The following is an 18,657-nucleotide window of genomic DNA, read 5'->3' on the forward strand; positions in this document are numbered from 1 at the left end:
ACACTACTCTAGTTCGAACGCTCGTGTGAATAAAACGGTCTTGATTTTGCGTTTGAAAACATATAGCGAGTCACATAGTCTGATAGAAATTGGAAGATTGTTCCACAGAATGGCGGCCGAGGAAGAAAAGGTTCTCTCGCCGTAGGTCGATGTTCTGACTCTTGGAACGGACAAGAGCTTTTGCGACTGAGAACGTAGCGCTCTTCCGGGATTATACATTGACACTAGCTCACGAAGATACGCTGGTGCACTTCCCTCCATGCATTTGAAGACGTACAGAAGAAGCTAGTATTCAGACCTAAATTTCACGGGTAACCAATGAAGGGATCTAAGAATCGGTGTTACGTGATCACGCTTCCTTGACCGAGTTACCAAACGAGCAGCGATGTTTTGGATCTTTTGTAGCTTGTCGATGCAATTTTGGTTTACCCCGTAAAGCAGAGCATTTCCATAGTCAAGCCGTGATATCACCAGCGACAGTATTATGGCTTTGCATGCATCCTCAGATAGGTAGTTCCTGATTCGACTGATCTTGTGGATATACATGAAACAGATCTTTGATGTATAGTCGATATGTTTTTCCATTGAGAGCATGCCGTCAAAGTGAATACCTAGGTTACGTATGCGATATGGAATGGTTGGAAACCTCAAAATAGTCGGTTCAACAGCTAAAGTACGTAGATATTTCGTCAAAGGAGCTACACCTTCCTCTGTTGTCGTTATTGTTGTTGTTGAAAAATACTGTCATGGTCCATGATTTGCATTGACTGTGATGTAATACGGTTCCACTTGGTTAGTCTTCATTGTTCTTGCTTTGCTGCATATTTTTGCTGTGCACACTGTGCATTGTGTACCAGTACTGTGCTTGGATGCTTACTGCTGATTTTCCATGACTTTTATCTTTTGTTTATTTTTATGTCCATTGGTTAACTGTCATAATCGTTAGTATTGATCTTGCCATATTTACTCATTTATAACTCCGCTGGGTGGCGACTGAATCTAAGACCTACCGGTCCCCGTCGTCTCCCAATCTATACCAATTTACATGTGTTTGTTGGTGAGATGAATAAAAGCATACTGACTGACTGACTATATTTTCATTTGTCAATGTCAATCCAATATGACGTCACAGTGGGATATTCGTGACGTCGTTGCTTAAAAAAATACATAAAAAACATGTTTTAAACAAGAACCTTAATTGTTTTAAACATGTTTGATTTTAATTGATTTTTGTTTTGAATGCAACCCTAAATGTTGGTATGATGTGGGGAAGAGTTAGTCAAGTACGGAATGTGAGCTTTTCTCATTCCATACGATACCAATGCTCTGGTTAACAGGCACGAGATCTAGCGACTGGCACGTTTGCGTGTAACTATGCTCAGATGTGTGAATGAATACTCCAAATAAATAATATACCAAGTAGTCCAGTGGTTCTCAAACTTTTTTAGACACGCCCCCCTTTATGATGGGAAAAAATTTCGCGCCCCCCCTGGTCGTGATATCACAAAATACCAAAGAAAGCAATCATAATGCTAGCAATCCCAAGGGATAGTTTGATAGCATTGAAGGTTATGGCTGTTGAAGGATATGGCTCAAATGGCATAGTAGGTTATGGCTCAAATATGAAATTCGGACAATAGACAGACCAATAACCATGAGGTGGAGGTAAAAAAAAATCAGATAACTGCAGCTTCGCGCCCACCTTCAGATCCTTCCACGCCTCCCAGTTTGAGAAGCACTGATGTAGTCAATAGTAGAGCGTGAATTTCTTTTCATTGATATTTTGTATTTCGGGCTCGGCGACGAGAGTCCACGCTGACATTACCAGCACCTTGCTTCTACTTGTGTCTCGTATCAGATATAGTCAAGCGGATTAACCATATTTAGACTGCTCACACATGGCGGATATATTGCCAATGGATGATTTGGACCGAGATCACAGTTTTCCAAGCCAGGCGTATTTATGCGGCGCTTCTACAGGTTTGATCTTATTTGGCTGTTGTGATTATAGCCTTGCAGAAGTGTAGCTAATTATCAGAGGTGGTCAAAGTAGTCAAGAAAGCTATAGGCCTACTCAAGTTGCTGCGACGAAAAATCTACTTAATAGTGCATTTGCAGTCAGCCTAAAACTATATCAAGTAGATGTAGAATTATCTGGCTTTAAATCTAGCGAGGTAACTAAGGAGTTCTATAAACTGTCATAAATACGCTCTCATGGACTGCCAAAAGCTGTAAACTCATCTGTGCCGAATGTACAAAGACCTATAGGTTCGTACTGATACATCCCAGGAGGCATGAATTTTTCACAGCAGAAGCATGCGGCCGCACCATGGGATGCAAATGATAGTTTCGCTATGGGAAAACGATTCATAACTTTTGATTTCCCCCGCTTCCCGTTTCAGAAAACGTCATGGAATGGCGCCCGCTCCGGTATTATAAGGCCCGTAGTCCGTATACGGAGAAGTTTTATCGGCTCTGTCCGAGTAGCATACGTTAACGAAGAATATGGTAGATTTTAAAAATGCCATTTACCTTCAAGTTCACTTCCGGAAAATAGTTCTATTGTAAACTTCAAGATGCATGTGCTTCAGACAAAAGAACTCAAATGTACTAGAAAATCTTAAATGTAATGATACCGTGTATAGAAAGAGATAGGCCTACAAACCAAACTACAATTTTTAAGAAGGGGTAATGTATTTCATGTCTTTTGTCCAAAAAGATTCAACAGTGTTCTGCCGTTTTATTATATACTCAGCGTTGTTAATTAGACTTTCTATCTATTTTGCCGTTGGTCACAAAATGTGGGAACATATTAATTGCTGATAATGGTAATAATACGTTTCCACAGTGAAGCAAGAAAACTTTAAAGCTTTTCGCACACTGTTACATGCATTGCGTTGATAGAGTTCCATTCATATGTATATCGTTGAAATAAAGTCAATCTTTATCATTGAATACGAAAATGAATACTCAAATGTCAAAGAGGTAATTACTAGTGTGAGTATATAGGCCTATATTTTTCAATTCTATGACTTCAATCTTCAATGCAAATCTACTGACCTTATGACAACTTATAAGGATACTTTTTTGATCCGGCAATTCAATATAAATGTTTATATGTGATCATTTTGCAGAATCTATTCCCACGGCGACCTATGATGGAAGGCCATTCGTCGAGATGAGTTCAACGCTTTCACGTTCCTCAAAGAAAAAATCAAAATGTTGCAGAGTTAAAACTTTCTGCGTCGCCTTCCTCGCATTGTTGATTCTTGCGCTGATTTGCATATCGACCGTCATATTATACCTATTGATTAACCAACGAGGACAATTTTCAAATGTAGAGGACGAGCTACATGGAATTCGAATCTTATTGGAGCAATCTCCTAATATCCGCCAGCCCCAGAATGCAGAAACAGACAGACCTGGCCTCGTCTATTCGACCAGTTTTTCAGAATCAAATCCTCAGGTGAGAATCGAAGATATTGTCGGTATAAAATCATCACCGCCTTCCGAGATATACCGAGGAGAGGGATATTTTGAGCATCTATTCCAAGAAATACTAATAATGAAAGAGTCACTTCTAGATATCTATCACGAGATAAAATCATTGGGGCTACGTATTGATGCAAAAAGCAATTCGTTCGACAAGCCTGACTCGGTTGATCCTTTGGAGATCGAGCTTACGCCGGCAATGACTAGGATTATTAGTTCAACCACCACCACCACCACCACGTCACCGTTTGTCGAAGAGATTTCAAATTTGATGGGAAAGCCAACGATCACAGTAGCCACCAAAAAGGTTGCCACCAAAAAAGCAGTAGGCGCATTGTCGAAATGGGTAACAAAAACTCCGGAAATCGTGTATGACTCAAATGAAAGCCTGCCGATTGTACAGTATTCCTCCACCGCTGCCACTACGAATTTTGCCCGAAACGACGAAGTTCCGCTCGGCAGCACTCAATCACCACTTCATAGTCAAACTACACACGACTACTCGCTTTCCGTCACGCCATCAGTGCTCGTCAACGGAACTTCTACGACGGCTAGCGTAACGCATTCCCGAACGACTCAGGTACGATATTATTGGTTCATGAAACCTAACGAATATTTTTCGTCTATCTCACAACTATGCTGGCCAGAATCGAAGTTTCCTTGACTAGCACTGCCGCACGCCGAATCCATACACAGGTGTCGACAACTTGCCCTCTTGGTGCGTCCTAAAATCGTTTCAAACCAGTTTCACAGATATTCGCATTGCAAATGTAGGCCAACATATGTCATAACGAGCTACAGTCGAATTCATGCAGTTCAACTCCCTCACGTTCATACGAACAAGAACCTTTCAGGGGTTCGCAGCATCCCTACTTCATTGCTAAAATTATGACATTCTCATCTTTTCAATTTTCAACGTTCAATTTCAACGAATTCTACGTTCAATTAAATTAAAAAGGTGTCATAAACTAGGAACTAGGCACGAATCTCTTTTATTTCAGAAAAACAATGAAGAGACTGACAGTACAACTGAACCTGATCGGGATATCGCAACTGGGTGGTATCTCGCAGAAAATGGACTTCATTACAAATTTGTCAAAGTAGCATCAAGTTATATGGTAGCGAAAAGAAAGTGTGGTTTGCTTGGGAGTAGACTGGCATCAACGGGAATCAGGAACAACAAACTAAAAAAGTTCGTAAATGATCTATCTACGAAAAGCGTCTTCTAATCATCTATAATAACATATTTTATATTCATAGATTACTCTTCGATATTTCTGGAGGCTTTCAGTTTTGGATTGGTTTGGACGAGCTTGAGAACAAGGGTCATTGGCTATGGGGTGATGGGGTGGAGTCACCGCAGGACGAGCTGGATTGGGAGGCAGGGCAACCGAACGATGGTGACTCCAAAATCAGACAAGATTGCGTGGAGATGATTTTCCCAGATGCGAAGTTCAACGACGAAGCCTGTATATTGAAGCAGTTCTTTATGTGTGAAAAAGAATAGTCAATCCTAGATTCTAAAGTGAAGAATTCGACGACGTCTGCGGTACAATGACCGCAATAAAACTGGAATTTACAATTTCTATATCTAGAATTGAATATACTATTCAATTGTACGAAGTTCTGTTGTTTGCGATTGCGCATGTTTTTTCTATCCATAATTTGATAACGTTTTTAGAGGAATCAGTTCGTCTTTTAACTGTCCTTATTTGCATTCCGTCTTTCTACTAACTGTATTTGTACGATTTTAGTGATTTGATTGTTTGATTACTGTTTTGAATTTTGTCTTTTTCGCTTGTATAAATTGCCCTCGTTACTGTTGTCTCGCCCTCCATGCTACCAAGCAACGGACGAGCGAGCACTATTGTGAATCTTGATTATGCATCTTCATGTTTCAACCAATCAAAGCCTTGTTCAATTAGGAGTCCTTGGTTGTGTTGTATTGAATATAAGACTGATACGCAAGGTTTGCCGAGTCCAAGAGCAGATTTAGCTGAGCAGACAGGGTTCGACGCCTGCTAAATCGGCACTAATTGGAATTAGAGCGCCGCGTCGAAACATCTGTATCTCCAAGAAGCTCTTCATTTCTAGATTGCTCTTATATCTGGAATGTTTTGTAAGGACACTAATTACTGCAAAGGATTAAACCACACGGACTCGGTTAATTTTTTTTAAATAAAATTTACTGCCAACTCCCCCGTCTCTTCAACATATATGTTATACTATTTTGTCAGCATATTTCTGGTTTGATTGATTGTCTTCGCCAATTCAGTTCAGTTCATCTTTTATCATTAATAATTTCATTATACCAATCCACCACCAGATTGCGATACAAGGAAAAGATAGGAAGCTGTCGAAACGACTTGGAGTAGTCTTCGAAATCAGACACCCGCCTGGCCTAGGCGATATATAAAGGAGGCACACACTGAATGAAAGTAAAGAAATATAATATAAAAGGACAGTTGACAAAAAAGGTGGCATGTGTCGAAAGGCGAGATCGATATGTCCGGTCGGGGTCCGATAAACTTGAGGGCTGGCTGGTATTGATTCAGTGGAAATTGTTTGTATTTCAACTTGAATGTAGACATGCTCGACGACTGTGGGATAGCCGGCGATACACTGTTCTATTGCAATTCTGACATATGTGATAGAGCTATGATCTTTTACGTCGCGATTTCGCCTTTCGACATCTGCCACCTTTTTTGTCACCTGTCATATTTTCTTTTACCATTCCTTCAGTGTGCACTGTGCATGTGCATTTGTGCAATGTGCATGCCTCTTACACAGAGGTGGTCAGTAACGAAGTACTTCTACTTTTTGGAAGTACTCAAGTAGTTTTCCTCTACTTCTGGTACTTACTCAAGTAGATCTGATTTTCTCTACTTTTACTTCTACTTCGTAATATTTTGTGATCTACTTACTTACTTTTCGCTATTTTCAGTTTGTCAAGTAGAAGTAGTTTAATCCCCCAACGCGAAAGATAGCCAGAGGAATTTCGGGGCTGTTTTCACGGCGTAACAACATTTGATATTCATAAAAGTCAAGTAAAGCCCAGAAATTTTGTTGCGCTTCGTGCACAATAGTTATGGAGTCACAAATATGTTTTCACAAAAGTATCAGTGAACATAATTTAGGTACCAGATTGCTTGGTTCCGCTCACACCGCATTGTCACCCATATCAAATATTTCATCACAGTAAATATGACCCACCATAGCGTTCGAAACTTCCGTTTCGCAATGCAATCTAGCAATTACCTATCATATCGTGATCTAGCAGCCCATTACGTGTCTTGCTAATCTGGAAAATCCAGCTTTTTTAACGTTACACCTGTTTTAGCAGATCACCTTTGAAGCTTTATGGACAAAGGACATGAAATATAGTTTCCGCTTTTTAGAAGTGGTATTTGTACTTCACTTTCAATTTCGAGTAGCATACTTTGAGTTCTTATTACTTTCAGTTCTTTTGTCTGCAGAACATACATGTTGAAGCATAACAGCAAGTGTTGTAATGCCTGTATTTTCCGAAAATAAAGCTACACTAAATATAACTTTTATGATCCACAATATTTGTTATTAACGTATACTAATCGCGCAAAGTGATGAACCGTATCCGATGCTCTTCGCCTAAACTTAGGGCCTTATAATATGGGGTAGGTCTTCATGCCATGATATTCTCTAAGACGGCGTCTTCTAGTAAATAAAGGGTTAGTATCGCATTTTCATATCAATACTATAATTTGCATCCCATGATGCGAATAAATGCTTATTCTGTCGAAAATTGATACCTCGTGGGTTGCATCAATACGAATCAAGCTCTCTGCACCTTCCGCACAGCTCTATTCGCAGCTTTTAACAGTCAATGCAAACGAATTAAGACTGTTTTCAAAACTACTTACTTACTTGAGTAGATTTAAAGACAGTCAATTCTACTTCTACTTCAAGTAGTTTTAGGTGGCTTATTCAAGAAGTACTTCTACTTGTACTTGAGTAGATTTTCTCCTTGCTACTTCTACTTCTACTTAGTAGCTTTCTTGATTACTTTGACCACCTCTGCTCTTACATCGCCTAGGCCAGGTGGGTGTCTGATTTCGAAGACTACTCCAAGTCCTTTCGACACCTTCCTATCTTTTATTGTATGTCAGTCTTGTTGAGTATTGAAATGATGAAATTTTTAGCAATAAATTTAATTGAAATTGAAAATAGTGTGGAACGGCATCTCGCCGGCTATCCGACAGTCTTCGAGCGTGTCTGTCCACATTCATTGCGAAATACAAGCAATTAGGCCTATTACTGAATCAATACTAGTCAGCACTCAAAATTAGAAGACCACAACCCAGTGTTGGGAGCAAGTCACTACCTTTGAGTCACGAGTCATCCCGAGTCATTGCACATTTTGACTCGAGTCAAGTCAAGTCAAATCACGAGTCAAGTCAAAATTCAAGTCAAATTAAAATTTCGAAGTATGAGTGACGAAAGTCATTACATTTTGTTAGCTGTGTGGAAGACAGATTAATTATTCAGCTATCGTGATCAAATAACGAATACAAGTATATGCAAAAAGGCGTTGTATCGCTCAGGCATACGTAGAACTGCTAATATGATACGTGAGCAACTGCATAGCTAGCTGCATGCTACAGCGGTCTGTTATCGTAAGCCAAAATAGAGGATCTATTACGAAGCCTCGAGAAGTTGAAACAAATTGATATGTTAAATACACCACCCACCTACACAACTGTACATGCATATTTGCTGTACCACCATCATCGCCGTCTGTTTGTTATGTATTTTGATTATATGAAAATAAAGACTCTCTCTCTCTCTCGTCACTGGTGCTCATGGTCAGCGTTTCGGGTATCTATCGATGAAGTGAACCATGACATGAATCCGTAAAATATAATTTCGTTGAGTCACGCATTGAATCTGAGCAAGAATTCGCAAGATCGCTGCTTACCATTCAAGACGCTGTATTTAATCATGTCGTAAGGATCAATGTATTCTAATGAAACGGAGCTGGAACTAACTGGCCAGGCCGAACACTTTTGTGTGTTGCAGACTATTCTGTAGTGAGATCTCTGATGATTTAGTGCCGCCTGAGATACTCGTATCCATATCTCACTTTCCACGACTCCTTAGGCTCAGATTAATTTCAGTTGAGTTTATTATGGATTTCACCGCGGATATTCAATTTATTTGAATGAATTCGGTTCGTTGCAGGTGTGTATACCTGCTATGTTTAATGCTGTCTCATGACACCTTGAGCTATAAAGTCATAGTCAATAGCAACTTTTCATTAGCTCATATAGGAAATGAGAATATAATGCTAATGCACCAGGGTGAAGTTAGCCCTCAACGATTTGGCCCTCAAAGTAAAAATTACCAACTAATATACTCACGACAGCATGAATCCAATGGATCACCATTTTTGAAATATCGACCATGATCTAAATCTCAAACGCCACACGTAGTATTTTCATGAAATCAAATCAAAGCATTGGCCTGCAACAAACCTAGAATGATGATATTTCGCTTGACGTAACAAACCCGATCTGCACATCCCTCTGGTTACTTATGCCACCATTATATTTTTTTTATAATTAACATTGATCTCTCTACAGTGGAAAATAAAGAGCATCGAATATTGAAATCAGAACGAATAAAACTACTACCTAGCAAATTAATCACACACCGAGTCTTGACTTCTGACAGGAGCCGATTAGGGTCCAGATCAGAGGATGAAGATTCTCTGTTTAGACAAATTAACATGATCGCTCTGCAGTGGAAAAAATAAAGAGCGTCGAATCTTGAAATAAGAACGAATAAAACTACTACCTAGCACATTAATCACACACCGAGTCTTGACTTCTGACAGGAGCCGATTAGGGTCCAGATCAGAGGATGAAGATTCTCTGTTTAGACGAATTAACATGATCGCTCTGCAGTGGAAAAAATAAAGAGCGTCGAATATTGGAATCAGAACGAATAAATCTGCTACCTAGCACATTAATCACACACCGAGTCTTGACTTCTGACAGGAGCCGATTAGGGTCCAGATCCGAGGATGAAGATTCTCTGTTTAGACAAATTAACATGATCGCTCTGCAGTGGAAAAAATAAAGAGCGTCGAATCTTGAAATCAGAACGAATAAAACTACTACCTTGCAAATTAATCACACACCGAGTCTTGACTTCTGACAGGAGCCGATTAGGGTCCAGATCAGAGGATGAAGATTCTCTGTTTAGACAAATTAACATGATCGCTCTGCAGTGGAAAAAATAAAGAGCGTCGAATCTTGAAATAAGAACGAATAAAACTACTACCTAGCACATTAATCACACACCGAGTCTTGACTTCTGACAGGAGCCGATTAGGGTCCAGATCAGAGGATGAAGATTCTGTTTAGACGAATTACCATGATCGCTCTGCAGTGGAAAAAATAAAGAGCGTCGAATCTTGAAATCAGAACGAATAAAACTACTACCTAGCACATTAATCACACACCGAGTCTTGACTTCTGACAGAAGCCGATTAGGGTCCTGATCAGAGGATGAAGATTCTCTGTTTAGACGAATTAACATGATCGCTCTGCAGTGGAAAAAATAAAGAGCGTCGAATATTGGAATCAGAACGAATAAAACTACTACCTAGCACATTAATCACACACCGAGTCTTGACTTCTGACAGGAGCCGATTAGGGTCCAGATCCGAGGATGAAGATTCTCTCTTAAGACAAATTAACATGATCGCACTACAGTGGAAAAAATAGGGAGCGTCGAATATTGAAATCAGAACGAATAAAACTACTACCTAGCACATTAATCACACACCGAGTCTTGACTTCTGACAGAAGCCGATTAGGGTCCTGATCAGAGGATGAAGATTCTCTGTTTAGACGAATTAACATGATCGCTCTGCAGTGGAAAAAATAAAGAGCGTCGAATATTGGAATCAGAACGAATAAATCTGCTACCTAGCACATTAATCACACACCGAGTCTTGACTTCTGACAGGAGCCGATTAGGGTCCAGATCAGAGGATGAAGATTCTCTGTTTAGACAAATTAACATGATCGCTCTGCAGTGGAAAAAATAAAGAGCGTCGAATCTTGAAATCAGAACGAATAAAACTACTACCTAGCACATTAATCACACACCGAGTCTTGACTTCTGACAGGAGCCGATTAGGGTCCAGATCCGAGGATGAAGATTCTCTCTTAAGACAAATTAACATGATCGCACTACAGTGGAAAAAATAAGGAGCGTCGAATATTGGAATCAGAACGAATAAATCTACTGCCTAGCACATTAATCACACACCGAGTCTTGACTTCTGACAGGAGCCGATTAGCATCGAGATCAGAGGATGAAGATTCTCTGTTTAGACGAATTAACATGATCGCTCTGCAGTGGAAAAAATAAAGAGCGTCGAATCCGAGGATGAAGATAACAAAGAAGATAACGGAGTATTGGGATAGAGTCCTGGAATGAAGACCTACAGATAACATCGGCATATGAAAAAGCCAGTTTATCTTTATTCTTGCTGTGCAATGGTGCGTGTAATGTAAATATAATCTTATGGACGGAGAAACGTTTGCTATAGGCTACTCTGCGACGAAATCGAAAAGCAGACAGCAAATTATAAGAATCGGATTTCTCCGGATTGTGAATGGTTTGTTTACAGTCGTGTAATGAGCGGTTTCGAAATCTAGGTGAATAGCTAATAGCCTACCTCGCATTCATTTTCTGGTAATGGACGAAAAGAAATATACAAAAAAATCTATGATCTAGTAAAGTAACAGAACGAAAAAACATTATTCTTTGCATTCGGATCAATACAATGACATATATTCGTTTTCTGAAACATCATTCGAGAAACAATTCCGATGGAACCATCGGCCGCACTGACCCAGATACCCATGCTACTGTTTCATTTTGCGTTGCGCGATATATGAACCACTCGAGCTATAATCCAATTACACAGTTCGGGAGAACGTTATCATTTCCAGTAAATAAAAACAATACTCAGTCGTACATATAATAACGGCCTTGATAGGTCGACCGTTTTGTGCTAACCTAGTTTCAAGAGTATCGGCGTTTGCGTATGCCACACATTGGCAGTTAATTTCTGCTGACTCGAAAAAGCAGCTGGCGATTATATTAGAAATTCCACGCTAAAACTTTTTTGGAGGTAGCGCTGTGAATAGTAGTTTTAACAATAGCTATAGTTATTTTGCTTGTAAGCGCAGTTAGTTAGACACATTGTCATTCATTTATATTGGCAGACTTGTACAAACTACCTATTTAGTTAGTTAACGGTCAACTAACTAACGGTTTTTTGAGTAGTTCAAATTCTTGTTCTAAATGCGTATTTTGAAAAGTGTATCGCTCTAGTTCTCGATATAGCTGCGGATATTGAAAGTGAGTAGTTCTAGTTCAATAAGTTGCTGATTTTGAAAATTAAGTTCTAGTTGCACATTTGAAGAAATTATTTTTATTATTATTTTTTTTTCAAATTTCACTCGCTTGTCAGGTTGCCTAAAAAACGTTACAAACCAAATTTGGGTCAATTTCGACCAGTAAAGACCGCAACTGCGCGTCGTTCGGCATCCTCATACGTGTTCTACATGGCATGGTGTCTTATCGCATTGTGTGGGTCTTAATCGGATGAAAATATAATCTCCATATTATTGATCATTGTCTTTCCATACAATTGTCTTCACTTGCCTAGTAATACGACAATGCGCTTTATTGCGGAGTGCGAGTACTGGTCGAAATTGACCCAAATTTGGTTTGTAGCGTTTTTTAGGCAACCTGACAATTTTATCATTAAGCGAGTGAAATTTGGAAAAAGAGGTTATTTTTGAACAACCCTATTGTGTAACCATTCAATTCTGATTCGGTATTAGACCGTCCAAATTATAGTACTCATCCTCTTCCAGCATCGATGTATCAAAGATTTGACGAAGGTTATGAATAATTAAGGATATGAAAATTTCGATGTTCAATGTTGGCAGTTTTGCTGACGGAATGCTTGCGTTCGGCGTGAGTGACGTCAAGGTACCTGGGTTCTGGAATTTCATCGTAGACCACCTCTTTAGCAATCGTAGATTCACCAAAAAAGAAAAACATACCGCAAAAAGATTAGGTTTGAAGTTTTGGGAAAAACACGAGACTGAGATTTTGGCGAGGTTGAACGATATTGGCTCGCAATCAGATAATGTCGAGTCAATCAGGGATGTTGATTGCATGGGCCTGGACGATGTTGAGGGGGTGGATTCCAAACGTACATCCGATGTCGCGCTGGTGGATAGTTATTCACTTTCGTCACATGAGAGTCTTCCTTCAGATCATGATACGTGTGAATTTGATAAGGAAGTAGATTTTACCAGTAATTCAACTTCGCTGCAACCAAACTCTCCACCATGTGAAAGCGATGAAGTGGCCAAATCTTTGAAAAATACCCGCTCTGTCAGTACGCCAGATAATGATGGAAGAGACTCGCCGTTATCGTTGGACATTCATCATGACCAGGAAATTCCTTCTGAGCAACAGCCAAATCAACATCCAACCCCGGAGACGTCTCATCCGTTCGGAAAGACGCCTGTCTGGATTGGCGAAGATCTGCCAAACGAATGCTCGTTTGAGATATCTCAGGACGATTGGAAATCGATTGCCGACTCCGTCGTTGGCCGGACCATAACATTGAATACCTGGACCGATATTGTGCGGGCTGGCTTGAAGGGGTCTAATCCTTACTGCAGTTACGCTTTCAAGCGACATAATTTCAATGGATTAAACTCCAACCACGTTTTGGTGTGCTACGGCAAATGCACGTTCAAATCATGCCTTGGCAAAATAAAAATATTATGCCATTGTGCAAATCCTCGCAAATTTCAAGTTTTTTTCTCTGGAAAAATCATACATGTTGGTATCAAGTCAACAAGGCTCTCCGGAAAACGCAGATTAGAGTTCAAAAAACTTTTAAGAAATGGAAAGCCTCGTGAAACAGCGCTGCATTTTCTTGGGAAAATACCCGAACATGTTTTTCAATCAGGAAACCGCGATGGTTCGCCATCTCAAAGTGTCCTCAAGAAGGCTAAGCAGGAAGCGAACAAAATTGACGTGCCCGATGCTGACCAGTGGGCCGCTCTGGATATGATTCGCCAGAGACAGGTAGCTCGGGACCAAGACAAAGAAATCTACGGTACGCTCCAGGATTTTTCTCGCAAGGCTGGGTTCATTCTGCTTTGGTCTGAAGAATCTTTGCGCATCTTCCATAAACTTGGGGCAATAGATGCCATGTATCTCGACTGCACAGGTAGCATAATGCGGGGTATGGACAAAACGTATTATATATACGAGATCGTCGCTAGACACCCAGTACCTAGAAAAGCTCCTATCGCACTTGCGTCTTTCATTAGTTGTCATCACGATACTATCAGCGTCACATCATTTCTATTACAATTCCGACGTGACGAGAAAAAACTATTCGGACCCAAGCATACAGTAAGAAAATTTGTTTGCGATGGCAGTATGGTTCTTATAAAATCGATTTTGATGATATTCATGGAAGAACTTTTAGATCATTACCTCGAAAGATGCTACCGAGCAGTTGTTGGTAAAGCGAAACCGAATGACTTGAAGAAGCCTTTCATCAGGCTGTGTGCCAGTCACATAATGAAAAATTTCAAGTACCTATGTAAAAAGAATCCAAAACGATTTTCGGAGATGATGTATATCTTTGGATTGATGGTGATTTCATCCGATTGGGAATCGATTCGATCTCAAGTTTATCACCTGACAGTTTTGTTGAACACTCGCGACGAAAATTTAGCAAATACCTCTCTTTCCTATTTTAATCAAAACATTGAGGTGGAAAAATCAGAGATAACTTTGCTGTTATCAGAAAGCTCTTCTGAAGAGGAGGAAGAAGACTTTGAATTCGAAACAGATTATTCCTTCGTTCAGGAATTCAAGACAATCATTTCATCGGCTCTGAAACTAGTGAATGACACGGCATGTGAGGGAACAAATCTTTTCTACAGCCCCGCCATATTCGCTCATTTTGAGAAATATATTGTACCCAAAATCCCACTCTTCACGGGTCTTTTATCTGGAGATTTGTCTCGTTTGGGAATCGGCGATGAGTATCGCAACTATGCTGCCTTTTATAAATCCTTACAGGCGTCGCCATTTCAAAATCTAACAAAAGAATGTCGGACGAGTGGGCCTATGGAGAAATCTAATCAGGAGTTGAAGTCTACTCGTTTGAGAGGTCGAAAATGCTCTCGTCTCGACGAATTCGCCATAATTTATGACGAACTGAATACTGCGCTCCTCAGAGAATTTCAGGACAGCTGCATATTACCCCTTGGCAAAAAACGCATTCGCAAATCAATTCCTTCATCTTCGAAAGATGAATACAAAGAGGAGGTGGAAGTGTGGCAAAGGTCCGACCCCAATAGGCCACCAATTAATACCGTCGGGAAATATTTCCAGCCACCCGGTAAGGATTTGCGAGGGGTTAACAAGGCTAAATCCGCTGGTATATCCAGGGATAAAAGACATCGCTTCCCGCTGAAGGATCGTTTCAACTGTGAATGGGTCGCAGCACCACGGCTGAATGGTGTTCCGACACCCTCTCGGAGCATTCTCGTTTCCAGTTCGAGATGGTTGAACAGTGACATCATCGATCACTTCATGTGGATGTTACATTGCAAATTTCCGGGTATTGATGGCCTCTCATGTAGTAGCCTTTATCTTTCCAGCTGCAAGCCTGCATACACACCTCGCTCCAAATTTGTGCAAATAATAAATATTAACAGAAATCATTGGATCACTGTCTCGAATGTCTTTTCGTCCCAAGAAAACGAAGTGCATATATACGATTCGGCATTCAACAGATATGCATATAGAACCGCTGCTACCCAATGCTCAATCGCAAAACTTTGTCGACCAGAATCCCAGGACATAATCGTATCTTTCCCGCAAGTTCAGCAGCAGAATAACACAAGCGATTGTGGTGTTTTCGCAATCGCATTCGCAATCTCCCTTTGTCATGGAGTGCGGCCAGAATGCGCAGAATACCCAAGCCCTTATCTCCGACGATCATGTCTTGCAATGATGACGAGTCAGGCGATTCAACAATTACAAATCTCAACAAGTGAAACGTTACCTGCTGTGTGGACCTCGTTTACCATAAAAACGTATTGCATCTGTTTCCTGCCATTTGACAGTGACAATCAAGAAGACATGGTGGAATGCACTCAGTGCAAGCGATGGTTTCATGTAAATTGCTCTGTGGTTCCTATCTCGCATGAAGTCGTGGAAAACGAAAGTGTTCCATGGTACTGCTCCGAATGCAAATAATGAGATTTTTTGCTGCTGCCACTTTACTCTGTCGTCGCAGATTTCATATAATTCAAGTCCTCGGCCCTATTCCGATTCTGTCAGAATATGTCATAACTCAGTGTGTGAATAGTGTGCGATGTCTCAGTTTCATTCGTTCTTATTTCAATGTGCTAGGTAGTAGTTTTATTCGTTCTGATTTCAATATTCGACGCTCTTTATTTTTTCCACTGCAGAGCGATCATGTTAATTCGTCTAAACAGAGAATCTTCATCCTCTGATCTCGATGCTAATCGGCTCCTGTCAGAAGTCAAGACTCGGTGTGTGATTAATGTGCTAGGTAGTAGTTTTATTCGTTCTGATTCCAATATTCGACGCTCTTTATTTTTTCCACTGTAGTGCGATCATGTTAATTTGTCTTAAGAGAGAATCTTCATCCTCGGATCTGGACCCTAATCGGCTCCTGTCAGAAGTCAAGACTCGGTGTGTGATTAATGTGCTAGGTAGTAGTTTTATTCGTTCTGATTTCAATATTCGACGCTCTTTATTTTTTCCACTGCAGAGCGATCATGTTAATTCGTCTAAACAGAGAATCTTCATCCTCTGATCTCGATGCTAATCGGCTCCTGTCAGAAGTCAAGACTCGGTGTGTGATTAATGTGCTAGGTAGTAGTTTTATTCGTTCTGATTTCAATATTCGACGCTCTTTATTTTTTCCACTGCAGAGCGATCATGTTAATTCGTCTAAACAGAGAATCTTCATCCTCTGATCTCGATGCTAATCGGCTCCTGTCAGAAGTCAAGACTCGGTGTGTGATTAATGTGCTAGGTAGTAGTTTTATTCGTTCTGATTTCAATATTCGACGCTCTTTATTTTTTCCACTGTAGTGCGATCATGTTAATTTGTCTTAAGAGAGAATCTTCATCCTCGGATCTGGACCCTAATCGGCTCCTGTCAGAAGTCAAGACTCGGTGTGTGATTAATGTGCTAGGTAATAGTTTTATTCGTTCTGATTCCAATATTCGACGCTCTTTAGTTTTTCCACTGTAGTGCGATCATGTTAATTTGTCTTAAGAGAGAATCTTCATCCTCGGATCTGGACCCTAATCGGCTCCTGTCAGAAGTCAAGACTCGGTGTGTGATTAATGTGCTAGGTAGTAGTTTTATTCGTTCTGATTTCAATATTCGACGCTCTTTATTTTTTCCACTGCAGAGCGATCATGTTAATTCGTCTAAACAGAGAATCTTCATCCTCTGATCTCGATGCTAATCGGCTCCTGTCAGAAGTCAAGACTCGGTGTGTGATTAATGTGCTAGGTAGTAGTTTTATTCGTTCTGATTCCAATATTCGACGCTCTTTAGTTTTTCCACTGTAGTGCGATCATGTTAATTTGTCTTAAGAGAGAATCTTCATCCTCTGATCTGGACCCTAATCGGCTCCTGTCAGAAGTCAAGACTCGGTGTGTGATTAATGTGCTAGGTAGTAGTTTTATTCGTTCTGATTTCAATATTCGACGCTCTTTATTTTTTCCACTGTAGTGCAATCATGTTAATTTGTCTTAAGAGAGAATCTTCATCCTCGGATCTGGACCCTAATCGGCTCCTGTCAGAAGTCAAGACTCGGTGTGTGATTAATGTGCTAGGTAGTAGTTTTATTCGTTCTGATTTCAAGATTCGACGCTCTTTATTTTGTCCACTGCAGAGCGATCATGTTAATTTGTCTAAACAGAGAATCTTCATCCTCTGATCTCGATGCTAATCGGCTCCTGTCAGAAGTCAAGACTCGGTGTGTGATTAATGTGCTAGGTAGTAGTTTTATTCGTTCTGATTCCAATATTCGACGCTCTTTAGTTTTTCCACTGTAGTGCGATCATGTTAATTTGTCTTAAGAGAGAATCTTCATCCTCTGATCTGGACCCTAATCGGCTCCTGTCAGAAGTCAAGACTCGGTGTGTGATTAATGTGCTAGGTAGTAGTTTTATTCGTTCTGATTTCAATATTCGACGCTCTTTATTTTTTCCACTGTAGTGCAATCATGTTAATTTGTCTTAAGAGAGAATCTTCATCCTCGGATCTGGACCCTAATCGGCTCCTGTCAGAAGTCAAGACTCGGTGTGTGATTAATGTGCTAGGTAGTAGTTTTATTCGTTCTGATTTCAAGATTCGACGCTCTTTATTTTGTCCACTGCAGAGCGATCATGTTAATTTGTCTAAACAGAGAATCTTCATCCTCTGATCTGGACCCTAATCGGCTCCTGTCAGAAGTCAAGACTCGGTGTGTGATTAATGTGCTAGGTATTAGATTTATTCGTTCTGATTCCAATATTCGACGCTCTTTAGTTTTTCCACTGTAGTGCGATCATGTTAATTTGTCTTAAGAGAGAATCTTCATCCTCGGATCTGGACCCTAATCGGCTCCTGTCAAAAGTCAAGACTCGGTTTGTGATTAATGTGCTAGGTAGTAGTTTTATTCGTTCTGATTTCAAGATTCGACGCTCTTTATTTTGTCCACTGCAGAGCGATCATGTTAATTTGTCTAAACAGAGAATCTTCATCCTCTGATCTGGACCCTAATCGGCTCCTGTCAGAAGTCAAGACTCGGTGTGTGATTAATGTGCTAGGCATTAGATTTATTCGTTCTTATTTCAAGATTCGACGCTCTTTATTTTCCACTGTAGAGCAATCATGTCAATTATAAAAAAAAATATAATGGTAAAGTAACCAGAGGGATGTGCAGATCGGGTTTGATTCGTCAAGCGAAATATATTAGGTTATGTCTTAGTAATAGTTGAATCACCATAATCAACCCTTAAAAT

At 40.2% G+C, this 18,657-nt stretch overlaps 1 protein-coding gene across 1 annotated transcript; it reads left to right on the forward strand.

Moving 5' to 3' along the window:
• Positions 1 to 1,215: 1,215 nt before the first annotated feature.
• LOC145456309 (uncharacterized) lies at positions 1,216 to 5,416 on the forward strand. Its single transcript, XM_080334385.1, has 4 exons — positions 1,216 to 1,980; positions 3,135 to 4,072; positions 4,494 to 4,684; positions 4,753 to 5,416. The coding sequence occupies exons 1-4, from the start codon at positions 1,899 to 1,901 to the stop codon at positions 4,997 to 4,999; spliced, it is 1,458 nt and encodes a 485-aa protein (XP_080190511.1). The 5' UTR covers positions 1,216 to 1,898; the 3' UTR covers positions 5,000 to 5,416.
• The last annotated feature ends 13,241 nt before the right edge of the window (positions 5,417 to 18,657 follow it).

The sequence above is a fragment of the Botryllus schlosseri genome, chromosome 14, assembly GCF_051294905.1.
Source record: "Botryllus schlosseri isolate E-star chromosome 14, Bs_hap1, whole genome shotgun sequence".
In the NCBI taxonomy this organism is placed as follows: Eukaryota; Metazoa; Chordata; class Ascidiacea; order Stolidobranchia; family Styelidae; genus Botryllus; species Botryllus schlosseri.